The sequence below is a fragment of the Aphanomyces invadans genome (genome assembly GCF_000520115.1).
Source record: "Aphanomyces invadans strain NJM9701 unplaced genomic scaffold supercont1.35, whole genome shotgun sequence".
Lineage (NCBI taxonomy): Eukaryota > Oomycota > Saprolegniomycetes > Saprolegniales > Verrucalvaceae > Aphanomyces > Aphanomyces invadans.
The window spans coordinates 324,220-337,258 of NW_008580180.1; the positions used below are offsets into that span (position 1 = coordinate 324,220).

Genomic DNA, 13,039 nt, shown 5'->3' on the forward strand with positions numbered 1-13,039 from the left:
CGCCAGTTCCAGGTGGGATGACAAAATGTGAGATTTCCAAACAGCACGATTGTGTGCAAGCCTTTCCCAAGCCATCGTCGGTGCCATGCCAACTCGTTCAGCCTCACGAGTATTGCGTTGGCGGCGGGTTCCAAGGCATATGTCAGAGACACACAACGGACCATCATCGCTCTCGATCCCTCACAGTGCTCATACGCCGCTCAAACGATCGTAGATCACGTGGACGAACCTTGGTCGCGACGGACCCGTCGTCAGTCAAGACGATGCCGCTGATTCCGTGTGATAGGAAGTTCACGGTGAGTAGTCATTCCATTGCTTCTTTGGCCGATTGCTCTCAGTCGTACGCGGCGTTGAACCGACTTTGGCTCGGAATAGTTTGCGATCAAAATATGCCCATCCGCATCTCGACTGAAACGTCAAGCCGTCGAAATGTCCCAGCAAAGTGTTGTTGAAATCGCATCCTGCGATTTGATTGGGTATTGCGATTGAGGTTATTCGGATTGGCGAAAAGATTTGGACTTTCTTTAGTAGTATCAAATCTCTCAAATTCGTTGTAAAAATGGAATATCCGTAATTCCGTACGATGAAAAAAAATAACTTACGTTGGATTGGCTGTAATTCCACCAGGAAATGCTCTCAGGATGCGCTTACTCTTCGCTGATTGGTTTAAAACATTTGTCATGTTGTTTGTATTGGATCGATGTACATACGGATTTCTTACGTTTTGAGGTAACTTTTTGGGGTTGTTGCAACGAGGTGTGTGGAGGAGCCCACGATCGATGGAAGCGCACTTCGACAAGGTCTTTGATGCGTCGGGCAACCGAACGGCGCGGGAAGACAGGCCAGAGAGAGATGGTACCCTCGCGCCACGGCCGTTAAAGCGTGTGAAGCATGTGACGCAAGCAGCGGCAGGCACCGATGCGACGATCTCGGCCGCCGACGACGAAGGCAGTGCCGAGTTTGCGCTCAACGAACGCGTCGTCAAACAAATGGTGTCGTCGCTGGAGAAGAAGTTACAGAAGAATGACGTGTTGCGCTCAAAGTATGCCGCTGAACCGTCTAAGTTTATGGTACGCTCGGTTCGCGCCAAGACCTGACCTCACGACCGTGGTAGGAGTCCGAGATTGCGCTCCATGAAGAGATCACGAGAATCAAAGACGTCGCAACAATCCCGTCCCTCTTCCATGTGCTGATTCAGTCGGAGGCAATTCCATTGTTCGTCCAGTTGCTCACCCACGAGAACATGGATATCCGCTTCGACATCATCGCGCTCCTGGCGGACGTGACGGACGTCGCCGATGACGACGGGCCCGGTGAAATGGAGATTGCGCAGACGCTTGTGCGCGGGATCGTCGACTTGAACGGACTGCAGCTCCTCTGCGACACCCTCGTCATGCTAACGTCGTCCTCTGTGAGCGAAGATGACGACGCAACCCGCGTCGCAATCTACAATACGCTGCACATCGTGGAGAACCTGGCAGAGCTGCTGCCGGACTCCTGCAAAGCCATGGCGACGTCGACTCCGATGCTCAACATTCTCCTTCATCAGTGCAGCATGAAGACCGACATGACAGAGAACCGATTGTACTGCAGCGAGATCTTGTCGATTGTCCTGCAGAGCGCCGACGAAGACACGTGTTTGGCGCTCGTGGCGGCCCCAGGGACCGAAGACCGGCTGGACCTCATGCTCCAAGTGCTGGCCAAGTACCGGAAGAAAGACCCGGCGACGACGGAAGAGGAAGAGATGGTGGAAAACGTATTCAACGCACTCTGCAGTGCACTGCGTGTACCGGCCGTCCAAGATCGATTCCGTGGCCTGGAAGGATTTGAACTCATGCTGCGCTGCCTGAAAGAAAACAAATTTTGCACGACGTCCTCGCTGCGAGTTCTCGACCACGCCATCATGAACCACACGCGAAACTGCGAGCGACTCATTCAAATCGGTACGTCGCTCCTGCCATCTCGAGTACCGTCCTGTCGAGTCGACATGCGCTGCATCGACCCCTGGGGTCCATGCCTTTGCGTGCGCATATCCACGACATGTGTGTTGGACGTGCAGTTTGAGTCTGCATGTGTGACTAGCTAGACCATGGCTGTTTTACCGTGTAAACGCGCCTTGCATGAGGGACCTGCCATATCTGGACTGGCCCAACAACGATGAGAGGGAATGCAAGTGGTTTGAATGGACGAGAGGAATTGGATGTGTGTGTGTGATTTGAAGATAGTGACAGTGTGGCATGCGCCGATGGCGTGTGCATTCGAAAACAAACTTGCGATTGACACTGTTGTGGTTGTAGGGGGTCTGAAACAAGTGTTTCCGGCATTCATGGGCAAAATCAAGCGCAAAAAGCGACAGGAACGAGTTCAGGACGAGCATCTTTTTTCGATCTTGGCAACGTTGTGCTTGTGGCTCCCTGTGGAGACGTCCCGCGGCGCCGTCCTCGACCGGCTGCACGCCAAATTTCGCGAAAACAACGTGGAAAAGACCGACCGCCTCCTCGATCAATTCCTCGCGTATTATGCACGTGTGCATGCGCTGCCCAAACCCGTGTTCAAGGACGACGACGCGATCGACGAGTACAACGAAGCAGTCGAAGGATACCGACTGCACCAGCTCGAGGTCGGGCTCTTTCCTCTCCAACAAATCGCGTTTGTTTTGTGTCACTTGGTTCAAGTCCTGCCGTCGTTACGGGCGCATGTCGCGGCAAAGCTCCGTGCGTACGACCACAGCATGGACACGCTTCGCCAGCTGCTCGTAGACCAGGTTGCATCGCTCACCCAAGACGACGACGATGGCGACGATGCGACTCTGACAGGGTCGGTCCAGCTCCATCGGCTCACGGATCTCATCCACGCGTTGGAAGCGCCAGACGGCATCACGCCAACATGAAAAACTAGCCACGCACGACGAACGAGGTATACCGATCACGTCTGGCATGACGCACGTGTTAACTTAAAAGAAAGCGTCGCTGCCGACTCTTGAAGTGCTTGGTGGGCAGACCCAGCGCCGCCGTGTAGACTGCTGCCCTACCGCACCACGTCGGACGCGTGCATCTTTGAAAACTGCCGAATTAAATCTTGCTCCTCGGGGTCGTACAGGGCCTGCAGCGGCGACATGGAGTCTTTCTTTGGCGACGACGTCGGCGAGAGATTAACGTGGCTGACGGTCTCGCCGCGGGTCCCCATGTCACTTTCCACCTCGCCCGCCATCGCCCCCATCGTTGTCGTAGGGCCACACACTTCGGCGAGCTTCCTCGGGTCCGGAAGCGGTGGCTTTCGAACAGAGCTGCTACTACTGTCCATGACGAGCGCGGCAGCCGTCGGTGACGACGGGAACGTGTCGAAGTCGTCTTCGCTGACGTCCTTCGCCAGGAGCAACTCGGATTGACTCATCGACTGCTTACTCAGTTGCACCAGGTGATTCTCGACGCCAGTGCCGCCGCCTAACGACACAATCATGGTCAGAATGGGCAACGCAGGACGCGCCACGGAAACGGGGGTGCGGAGCAGGACCATGGCATGATGACGCGGAACGAGAGAGGGAGTACGAGTTGGTGCCGTACCATTGGGAGTCGGGAGGTTGATCGCCCACTCGGCGCGGATATCCTCCAAGTCGGTGGTGGCAAAATCGTGCCACATGGCGGCCAGGTCCGCGGCGACCGGCGGCGTTTGCATCATGAGCTCGTCGAACGACATCGCGATGTCCTTGAAGCACGTGACGTATCTCGACTGGCATCCCGCGATAACTGTGCCCAAGATCGAGCTTGTGAGGAGCGAGTTGCGGAGGGGGTCCCAGATCGTTCGCCGCGTTTGGAGCTCCTGGCCAAACATGACGGGGCAGTCTTCGAGGCACGTAATGAAGAGGCGGCAGATGGCCGTGTGCAGGATGTTCGCGTTCGGGTACCGCTCCACGAGCACAAGGAGCTGCTCAAACGTGTGGTCCTGCATGAGGAGCTCGTCCACAGCAATACAGCTCACGCGAAGGACGGGGTACAGCAAGTAGAGCAGCTACACGCGCACAGTTCAAGCACGTAAGGTATGGCCACGACTGGTGCACGACGCACCTGAACGTGCTTGAGACTAAAGTTCTGGTGCGGTGGAATATGCAGCACATCGAGAAATGCTGGCAACCGCGACAGAAATGCCGTCCACAGCGCATTCAGCGTCCCTTGGCAGTCGACTTCTCGCGCCGCGTCCGTGGTCTGGACGGCGTCTTGATGGCGGCTGATGCACCCGCAGTGGTGCAACTGGAGCATCGAGTTGAGCACTTTCATGCCGTACGACTCGCACGACAGCGGCGACGGCAGCGTTTGTAGATCGTTCAGAACACCGTCGACGAGCGCGGCGCCGAGGATCGGGTTCGTCGTGAGCTGGAGCACGATGAACCGGCCGACGGTGTCGGGTCTGTTTTCTTGGATCAAATCGGTGACAAAGTCGCACGTGTACAGCATGAGGGGGAACTTGTAGTCGAGGGAAGTGGCGGCGAGGTCGAGGGTGGGCGGTAGTTTGTTTTGGATGGTTGCCAACGTTGTGCACGGAAACACTTGGGCGAGGATTTGGTACGGGACGACATCCCACAGCGCCTGTTGGTCCAGATCGTCGCAAAACAGATCGTCGCAGAACCGCAGCGTGAGTTCTTTCATGGATTCGCGCCCGATTTGAAACAAGATGCCTACACACGAAGACAGGCAGTCCAAACTGGCGAGTGGCACGATCAACAAGCACGGGCGTTGTGGGGGAGAGGAGCAAGAGACTGCGGGTTCCCCTGTCGTCGGCCGCGTACCTTGAAACAACGCCACGCTCTCGTGGCCATACAGCGAAAAGAAATGCGCGATCGTGGTCTTTTCAAACAGAGCCGTGCACACGCGGGAGATAGCTTCCGCATTCATCGTGTCAACTGGGTCGAAGTGGTGCAGATTCGTAAGCAGGTTCGTCCGGGCGGCCGGGGCATCCCGCGACAACATGGTGTCCACGATTCCTTGTGAAAAGTTGGAGCTCGTCATGAGGTTCTGAAGATGGTACAGCCGTGCGCACTCGGCATAGGTGGGGGCATTGCGGTATGTGAACACCACCTTGGGGTCTTGAAACAGGAGATGCACCATCCCGCCCACTAGAATGTCGTCATCGCCTCGATAAAATGCCGAGAGCACCGCGGTGGCGGCCGGGCTACGTACCACACGAGTCGGAGCTAAAGTAGTCGCGCAGAGTCTCGGACGACCGCGACGAAAGCGCACCTGGCATGGACGCCAGACGTAGCTCCTCGAGAAAGTCGGGCGAGTCGAAGAGGTCTTCGATGGTCTTTTGCACCATCTTCTCGACGACATACCCCAGCGGATCGTCCATGCTGGTCATGCAGACGGGGGTGCTACAGCCAGGGGCAAGCGGCAGTAGCAACGAGAGAACGCGTCCCCTCCGTTTTTTGTCGAGTTCGGTCGTATTTTGGGCACACGGAAACCGATGGCGTTTCGGTTGCAAAAATGACGCCATCGGGACGAAGCCGGGAGGAACTGTGTTGCATGCACGATCGCTAGCACCTACCACGGATGACGTCGCTGTCGTGGCGGAGGGGGGGTGTCCCTCGTGCATCATCGAATGGGCTGGAACACTCCGCCTTCCCGCTCGTGCCACCGCTGTGTGGCGTCCATGTGCACTCTAGGCTTGGCCATGCACAAAGGTTTGGTCGATTACGTCGAGAGGGACAAGTTGGCATGACCACACAAGTGCACGTTGCGTCGGGGGAGCGTTGGACCGATGGAAGGAAACGTGAGTGTGCGATGTAGAGGTACCGCCAAGCATGGGCACCGGACTTCCACAACGACGCAAGAAGGACCATCATGCGCTTGCAAGGCTCTTTCGAGGGGAGGCGCGGACGGCCCTCCTGCTGGTGGGGCACATGCTGTGTTTACTGCCAAACCATGGAAGAAGCATGCCAAGGACAAGTGTCTGTACTGCCACAAAATCTTGACTGTCGATTCAAGAAGCGCGATGTGGCCAAGGGTATCCAGCGCAAGTGTCTTCCGCTGACTGCCGCATGACTGTCATGCCCGGCGTGTTACCGAATAAAGAGTGGCAAACTTGCCGACATGGCTCCGCGATGGCATTGCCGGTTTCTTCCTCTTCCACTCTTTTGACTCAGACCTCTTCGAGGCACTCTTGAGCGCGACCCCTCGCAATAGTGACTACTGTACGTCGCTACCAGGGAGCGTATGCACCAGGGAGCGTATGCACCGCGCTTGTGGCCATCGCGTGCGGCAGCTTCTGGTGAGTTGCCCATGGCAAGTCCTCAAGTGATAAATTACGACAAAATCATCTGTGCTTTGGCTACGACACGATGTGGGTGTTGATGAATTGACTGAGCCGGCGCGACGCAAGCGACGGCAGCTTGGGCGGCATGGCCATGTCCCACGCGGATCGGTTGGCTGTCTGCATAACTTGCTCGTCTTGTGCCAGCGCTTGGAACAGTTTTTCAACGACGCGGGCGCGAACGGCTTCTCGGTCGGGGCCGCGTAAGCATGGTGGCATGGGCACCGTGATGCAAAAGTCGACAACTCGTTCGTCCTCGCTTCTCCACGACGGTGGGTGCTGGTGGGACGGCATCGAGTGGTCGTTTTCACAGTGTGGCGGCGGCGAACGGGGGCACGTCGAGTACGATGGTGACGGTATTGATCGGGGGCCCGCAGGTCGATCGTTCGGCGAGAAGCTCCGGTCTCGTTTCCGCCTCATCTTGTTGTCCATGCGCCGTTGGTTCAGGTTCTGCTTTGCCCGGTGGTCCTTGCACAGGTTGTGCGCGAGGCCGTTCGTTTTGACCGCTCGCTCGTTGAAGCACTTGCCCGTTTTGTACAAGCAATACCCGCGGAACGGCGACTGCAGCGTGGTGTGCATGATCGGCGTAGAGGCAATCGGGAAATGGCTTGGGCGTGGCGATGAACTCGTGATGTCTCTAGGATGAACGTGGTCCAGGTGCGACGGACTCAGACCGGATGATATCATAATTTGCAGCGGCTCGTTCTGGAAACCCATCGAATGAACGCCTAATCCATCGCATTAATGCCTCCTCTTCCAACGCCATAGCGGCGGAATAAGGGACCTTCATTCGATGGGTTCATCGTGGTCGGGCTCGACATGCTGCCCTGTGTGCCGTGGGAGTGGGAAGCCTCTGGCAGCCGTCCACTTGCTGGATACGCCATCGTGCCACTGCGTCCAAGGGTTGGTGGTGCGGATGGAGCTATGTACCACAAGCATGTGGGTGCGCAGGTTCTGTGTGCCGGGGATGCGCCGAACCCATCCCGTCGGCCACCACACCAACCGTTCGTTGGACCATTCGCTGTAACGAGCGCTGGATATCGAGCGACACCCTGCCTTCGTTGCGGCACCATGCGAGGACAACTTGAGCCACGCGGTTCGGTCGTACCAAGACGCTGGGGTTGCGGATGCGTAGGGAAGCCAGCGTCGTCTTGGCATAGCTCGAGACCATGCGGCGATGGGCACAACAACCTGACAAGTCCAAGCGCACCCCGAATGCAGCCGGAGGGGTTTTCACCGAGAACCCCGTGCACGAACGGGTGACTCAGAAGCGCGAGGGGGCCTTTCTGATCGCTGAAGACACATCCAACACATCCAGAGCCGGCGGCGAGCGAGATGTGTACGTCCAAGTGTGGGAGGCGATCTGAACCGAGTGGGTGCACAGGCCACGGGCAAGAAAGATGTGCCGGAACAGTCGGTGGACCGTGATGACGTCGTCACAAAAGCTACAGCGACACACGGCGCCGTGAACCGGGCCAGGGGCTCGAAGAGCCAACGACGATCGCACCCTCGTGAGGATGCGGCTTGCAGCACGACGCGCTGGCAAGCCAGGCTGTCGAGTAGCTCCAAGCAGGTACCACCGGCGCTTGCTTGGGCTCACGATGCCCCAGCCACGAGGACGACATCGTGTGAGGGAGCCGCCCTCGCCACGTGCAAGCTCGCCACAACGGAACGACACCCATTCCATCGTCCTGTAGGGCTGCGATATCGGATGGGCAACGCCGCAACACATCGCTTGTCCCAATTGAATCATCTGGGCTTCGACGCGCCTGTGGACCGTATCAGGGTCCGGGGGCTGGACCTGTCGCAGGCTCTTCCCACATATCGCAGACCCTTCCACGCATGGGAGCCGCCGAGGTGCTGTCCAAGGAGAGTCTGTTCATGGGGATCCGATGGCATGCCGACGCCGATTCGTTGCGAGCTGTTGGCACGGCGTTGTGGTCGAATGGATTTATACAGGTTTTGGCCTTTCTCGTCAAAGTGTTGCCGAGGCCACCGTATAAATCAATACGATCGATTATATGACGGCACCAGAGGGAATTCGATACAATCGATGTTGCGCTCGGTCGATGCCCGACGCACGACCACGACGCAACCAACAATCGTCAAGGATGATGCATTTTCTCAAACCGTGACGTGGCTAGCTGTGCGGGTCCCGTCTACAAGACTAAATGCTCTTGGCGCGAAAGTACTCGGCCGGAAGAGGCGCATGGAAGGCAGACAGAGGCGGGAGCACCGGTCGCCGGTCGAAGGGCGCGCCGTGGTCGTCACACTCGTGCTGGACGACGTCATAAGAATAGTTGTGATGCGGGTGCTCGTGGATAGACTCGTGCGGAAGCGCTGGGAGGGGTGGCGGCCGCTGGTGTGGACAAAAGGGCGTCGGGTGGGGAGTATCGTGGGGGTGAGAGTAAGCAGTGAATGACGACGGTGGACGCGCACGGGGAGATGGGGGTGGCGGTGGGGCCGACAAGCTCCCCACTTCCTCGGAAATAATGACGAGCAACTTTTGAAGGACACGCGATCGAAAAGCCTCCCTTGCTTCGCCTTTGAGGAACGCCGGCGTCGGGATTGTGATTTTGTCGTCGTCGTCCGAGTACACGGTCGAGTCGACGTGCCCTGGCGAGTCAGGATTGTGGCCAAATCTTGCGTGGTGATGGTGCTGTGGATGCCACGAAGGGGAGGGGGCTCCTACGCCATGCACGAACCGATGGTGCGGCGGCGTTTGGGTCGGCGACAGGGTCGCGTCCTGTCGCGTCGGGGACAGCGTTCGTGGCCGATAGTGGCCTCTCTGGCAACGGGCTTTCGAGTCCATCTTGCGCTGGTTGTGGTTTTGCTTGATGCGGTGCATGTTGCACAGGTTGTGTGCTTGTCCGTTGGTTTTCAGTGCGCGCTCGTTCGTGCACTTGCCTGTCTTGTAGAGGCACAGGCCTCGAAACGATGTCACGATGGTTTCTGGCTGTGGAGTCGACCGCTCCCACGTCGTTCGTGGTGGGGACCCGTGGGGATGCATGTCGCAACTCCTGTTTTGCTCTTGTGAGTAAGTTCTGAACTGACGACGACGTCGTCGTCGACAGCATTCGAAGCACGACGGTACCGAATGGCTTCGTCGACTTGTCGTCGTATGGATGCGAACGAGGCATGATGTCCACAAGACAGTTGGATTGGTACAACCAAACCACGCACTGTACCTCCGCTACATGGCGTTTGGAAAAACACAATCGCCCCTCGAGACAAAGCCCCGACCGCATTCGACGCGCGCCGGGTTCGATGGCGCTCGAAGACATGAACGCACCTTGTTCCACGCGAGAGGTCGTAGCACGATATCCATTCGTGGCGGTGTATGGATGGCCACACTTGCCTCGGTGTGCCATTCAAAAGCAGGTTGACCACGACGTCGGGGGCCAAACCTGCCAAGCCACGAACTCCGTTCGAGACTTGGATACTGCTGCGAAAATGATCAGATGGGCAACGCAGCTGACAGGATCAGCCTTCGCACCTGATATGATGATTACACGGTCATCGTGGAGAGTGCGATGATTCGTTGGGGCCGATCAACTTCCTGCGGTGGGTGGCAGCCCCGCTGCGTCTGGAACGAAAGACTGTGCGACCACTGGACGTCGTTGCCTCTGACACGTCTGAGTACGCTCCGCGACGTGACTGACTGCCGAGTGTCCAGGAGGGGGCATATGGCAGTGCGACACCACGCGCTAGCCCTCTACGTTGCCTCGAGAGTTTGTTGCCAACGACACAACGCGACAAAATGGCCCCCCCTGCCTCGGTGTGCTGTCGACGCCAAAGTTACGCCCCCCGCGTCGCTGCTACTGTGCTGTGCCACATTCAACGTGGCGGGTCGGTGTGCTGTCGACGCCCAAGTTACACCCCCCGCCTCTCCCCCCCACGACGCGTCGTATGGCCCTTGATTGATAGCCCAAACCATCTCCAGCGTCGTCAATCCACCAAGTTCAAGTGAGTCTGGTTCACAAATGAGTCTGGTTCGTTCTGAAGGAACTGGATGATTTCCCCGTCACCCTGACGCCGACCTCTCTCATGATCGACGTAATGACCATACGGGCGACAATTCAGATGCGCCATGCGATACGTATCGAATGCAAGGCACACACCAGCAGCTGTGAGAAGGCTGAATATGCGCGACGTTCTCAGATGGACAAACATCGACGGCTGAATGCGTGGCTATCGCAGCCCGAACAGCGCGTGAGGGGTGTGCGCGGCGTGCGTGTGTGCAGGCGCGAATGGGTGGAATCCTCGACCAGCAACTGCCGTGAAACTCCCGCATCGTAGCATGCCACCGACGCGAATGCAAGTCGCGGTCCGGCTGCGGCCCCGCCTCACGACCGAGTCACACGAAATCGAAGCTGCTGTTGCCATGTCCAACCAACGAGTTCAACTGGTGTCCACCCCCCGCGCCGCGCGACGCCCCGCGTCGTACAAGTTTGACCATGTTTTCACGCCCCGCGACTCGAACCAAGTCGTGTTCGACACGTATTTGAAGCCCCTCGTGCGCGCCGTCTTGAATGGAACCCATGCGACCGTCCTGGCGTACGGCCAAACGGGAACGGGGAAGACTTTCACGATGCTCGGGCGTGACCTGTGGGGGCTGTGTGCGGGCGCGGCCACCGGTGATCCCGACGACGGGGCGGCCATGAGAGGCGGCGACGACCCCACCCAGCGGTACATCGATTCTCATTTTAGCGCTGACTAGTGCGTATGTGTGCAGAGGCATCATGTACCTGGTGGCCGAAGCGTTGCTGGCATCGCGACGAGGGCCGGTCACGTGCTCGTACTTGGAGCTGTACAACGAAAAAGTGTACGACTTGACCAAAGCCACCGCGACCGAGGCTGGTGACGACGACAGAGTGCCTCTGGATTTGCGGGAGGACGCTGTCCATGGCGTATTTCTTCCCGACCTTCGCGTGCATCCTGTCCATTCGGTGCACACCCTGACGGACATTTTGTGGCGCGGTGCCCATACCCGCACGAGTCGGGCCACCACCATGAACGAGCGAAGCAGCCGCAGCCACACGATTTTGCAGCTTCACGTTGAGTCGGCGGACGGGACAACAGCAACCATGAATCTCGTCGACTTGGCCGGGTCTGAGAAGAGTAAGAAGCACGCCCCACGCCACCACAGTCAAGACATGAAGGTGACGCCGATCGCAGTCGAACAACACTGAACTACATCTCCGATTGATTCGATGGATAGGAGCTCAAGTACATTAATCAGAGCCTGTCGACCTTGGCTCAGTGCATCTCGGCTCTTATCCGCCGCGATCGAATACCCCACCACGTCGGCAGTGGCTCGTCGTGGGGAGCACTACCTGCGGCCGTCCACGTCCCATACCGCAACAGCAAACTCACGCGATTGCTCCAGCCGAGCTTAGGTGGGTGGTGGACCCATTCGCCTCAGAGAGGGTCGGGGTTCGATTGACAACCTGTAGGCGGGGGCGGCCTGTGCGCGTTCATCGTGACGCTTAATCCATGCAAGAGCAGCGCCCAAGAAACGCTGTCGACGCTGCAGTTTGCATCTAGAGCGATGAAAGTGACGTGCGGTGCGTAATGGTGAACTGAGTGGTGGAATATCCTCAAGGGTGGTGTGCGACAGAACCGTGTGCAGAGCCCCGGCCAGGTGGGGATGGCGTGCACCCTCCCCCGCCGCGCATCGATGACACGGTTGTGGCGGCGCTACGAGATGAAAACCAGACGTTGCGGCAGGCATTGGCCGCGGTAAACCTTCACGTGTGACTCTCGACAAGTGGCACATGGGGATATTGCAGGAACGACTACAAAAGCGAACGCTGCTCCTCGGCTTTACGTCGCTTTTGAACGCTGACAGCTCCTCTAACCTGGTTCCCATCGAGACCCAGGGTAGTCGTAAGAGGCTGCGCACCGTTGAGTCGACATTACCTGGGCAATCTGTCTAGACGAGATGGCGGATCACTTGCTTGCCAAGCTGTCGTCCATCGAGCGAACCATGCAGCTGCAGCTTCAGGACGTACAAGCGACGAAGCTCGCGCTGTCGTCGACCGCAGTGTGTGGCGGCAGAGAGTCTGCACTTACGGAGAACTTTGAACCCGAGGATCCCAGCGGAACGACCAGTGGCGGCGTCGAATCGACATGGGAAGAATACATCGATGCCTCGACTGGATACAAGTACTACCACAATGCTACCACGGGTGTAACAACATGGACGAAGCCGCGTCAAGACGTGCGGGTACCTGACTGCACGCAACCGCTAGTCCAGCAGAATACGCTAGAATCGGCTTGAGTCCATCTATCCAGCCCGCTTGAGCTCCCATGGCATCTCCGACCCCGCTCTCTAAAATGCCTAAACGGATGAAGTGCGCCTGGCACAACCTGTGCTCACCTTTGTCAAGGTCACACATGGATGTGTAAGACCTGTTGACCAGTCGCGTCCAAGCACTCTCAGTTGCCGAGCGCATCCAAACAAGACCCTCTTGACACAGGGCATTTGACGAAATGAAACCATTCCGCGCCAGTACATGCAAGCACTTCGTGCCCCACCAGGTAGACAGATAAACACAAGTGAATCCAAGTCCCGGGATCCGCGCCAGTAGAAGCTCTTCGATCACATTGTGAACCTTGGAAGAAACCGACATGGGGAATTCTGCACCGAGTTTATTTACTGTTAAGGTGAGTTCGTCCAACTTGATTGGCTATAATCAGGATAATTTCTGTCAGTCAATCACAGATTCTATTG

General features: G+C 57.6%; 5 protein-coding genes across 7 annotated transcripts; 2 read left to right on the plus strand and 3 right to left on the minus strand.

Annotated features, from left to right (window-relative positions):
- Positions 1-718: 718 nt before the first annotated feature.
- H310_11987 lies at positions 719-3,113 on the plus strand. 2 transcript variants are annotated; one of them, XM_008878882.1, is made up of 4 exons: positions 722-1,070; positions 1,115-1,943; positions 2,298-2,916; positions 2,965-3,113. In XM_008878882.1, the coding sequence occupies exons 1-3, from the start codon at positions 780-782 to the stop codon at positions 2,888-2,890; spliced, it is 1,713 nt and encodes a 570-aa protein (XP_008877104.1). In that variant the 5' UTR covers positions 722-779; the 3' UTR covers positions 2,891-2,916; positions 2,965-3,113. The 2 variants fall into 2 exon arrangements, with proteins under 2 accessions (XP_008877105.1, XP_008877104.1); XM_008878883.1 differs by having other exon boundaries at positions 719-1,070; positions 2,298-3,113.
- On the minus strand, positions 2,912-5,423 carry H310_11988. Of its 2 annotated transcripts, XM_008878885.1 has the most exons (5): positions 5,175-5,423; positions 4,784-5,110; positions 4,065-4,672; positions 3,564-4,008; positions 2,912-3,443 (listed from the first exon to the last, which is right to left on the minus strand). In XM_008878885.1, exons 1-5 carry the CDS (start codon positions 5,350-5,352, stop codon positions 3,028-3,030), a joined length of 1,974 nt encoding a protein of 657 aa, XP_008877107.1. In that variant the 5' UTR covers positions 5,353-5,423; the 3' UTR covers positions 2,912-3,027. The 2 variants fall into 2 exon arrangements, with proteins under 2 accessions (XP_008877107.1, XP_008877106.1); XM_008878884.1 differs by lacking the exons at positions 4,784-5,110; positions 5,175-5,423 and having other exon boundaries at positions 4,065-4,715.
- Positions 5,424-6,259: 836 nt separating this feature from the next.
- On the minus strand, positions 6,260-6,971 carry H310_11989 (hypothetical protein). Its single transcript, XM_008878886.1, has one exon. The coding sequence runs from the start codon at positions 6,880-6,882 to the stop codon at positions 6,322-6,324; it is 561 nt and encodes a 186-aa protein (XP_008877108.1). The 5' UTR covers positions 6,883-6,971; the 3' UTR covers positions 6,260-6,321.
- A 1,436-nt stretch (positions 6,972-8,407) lies between these two features.
- Positions 8,408-9,339, minus strand: H310_11990 (hypothetical protein). The gene has a single exon (XM_008878887.1). The coding sequence runs from the start codon at positions 9,311-9,313 to the stop codon at positions 8,471-8,473; it is 843 nt and encodes a 280-aa protein (XP_008877109.1). The 5' UTR covers positions 9,314-9,339; the 3' UTR covers positions 8,408-8,470.
- A 1,151-nt stretch (positions 9,340-10,490) lies between these two features.
- H310_11991 (hypothetical protein) lies at positions 10,491-12,921 on the plus strand. The gene is made up of 7 exons (XM_008878888.1): positions 10,491-10,992; positions 11,039-11,465; positions 11,525-11,702; positions 11,760-11,870; positions 11,924-12,045; positions 12,096-12,186; positions 12,243-12,921. The coding sequence occupies exons 1-7, from the start codon at positions 10,604-10,606 to the stop codon at positions 12,584-12,586; spliced, it is 1,662 nt and encodes a 553-aa protein (XP_008877110.1). The 5' UTR covers positions 10,491-10,603; the 3' UTR covers positions 12,587-12,921.
- The last annotated feature ends 118 nt before the right edge of the window (positions 12,922-13,039 follow it).

Coding starts and splice junctions, on each gene's coding strand:
- H310_11987 (XM_008878883.1), top strand. CDS start 780: ATGGAAGCGCACTTCGACAAGGTCTTTGATGCGTCGGGCAACCGAACG. Junction 1,071..1,114: donor CTGAACCGTCTAAGTTTATG/GTACGCTCGGTT, acceptor CGACCGTGGTAG/GAGTCCGAGATTGCGCTCCA. Junction 1,944..2,297: donor CGAGCGACTCATTCAAATCG/GTACGTCGCTCC, acceptor TTGTGGTTGTAG/GGGGTCTGAAACAAGTGTTT.
- H310_11988 (XM_008878885.1), bottom strand. CDS start 5,352: ATGACCAGCATGGACGATCCGCTGGGGTATGTCGTCGAGAAGATGGTG. Junction 4,009..4,064: donor TTAGTCTCAAGCACGTTCAG/GTGCGTCGTGCA, acceptor GTGCGCGTGTAG/CTGCTCTACTTGCTGTACCC. Junction 3,444..3,563: donor CAACCTCCCGACTCCCAATG/GTACGGCACCAA, acceptor TTGTGTCGTTAG/GCGGCGGCACTGGCGTCGAG.
- H310_11989 (XM_008878886.1), bottom strand. CDS start 6,882: ATGCACACCACGCTGCAGTCGCCGTTCCGCGGGTATTGCTTGTACAAA.
- H310_11990 (XM_008878887.1), bottom strand. CDS start 9,313: ATGCATCCCCACGGGTCCCCACCACGAACGACGTGGGAGCGGTCGACT.
- H310_11991 (XM_008878888.1), top strand. CDS start 10,604: ATGCCACCGACGCGAATGCAAGTCGCGGTCCGGCTGCGGCCCCGCCTC. Junction 10,993..11,038: donor GGCGACGACCCCACCCAGCG/GTACATCGATTC, acceptor GTATGTGTGCAG/AGGCATCATGTACCTGGTGG. Junction 12,187..12,242: donor GGTTCCCATCGAGACCCAGG/GTAGTCGTAAGA, acceptor CAATCTGTCTAG/ACGAGATGGCGGATCACTTG.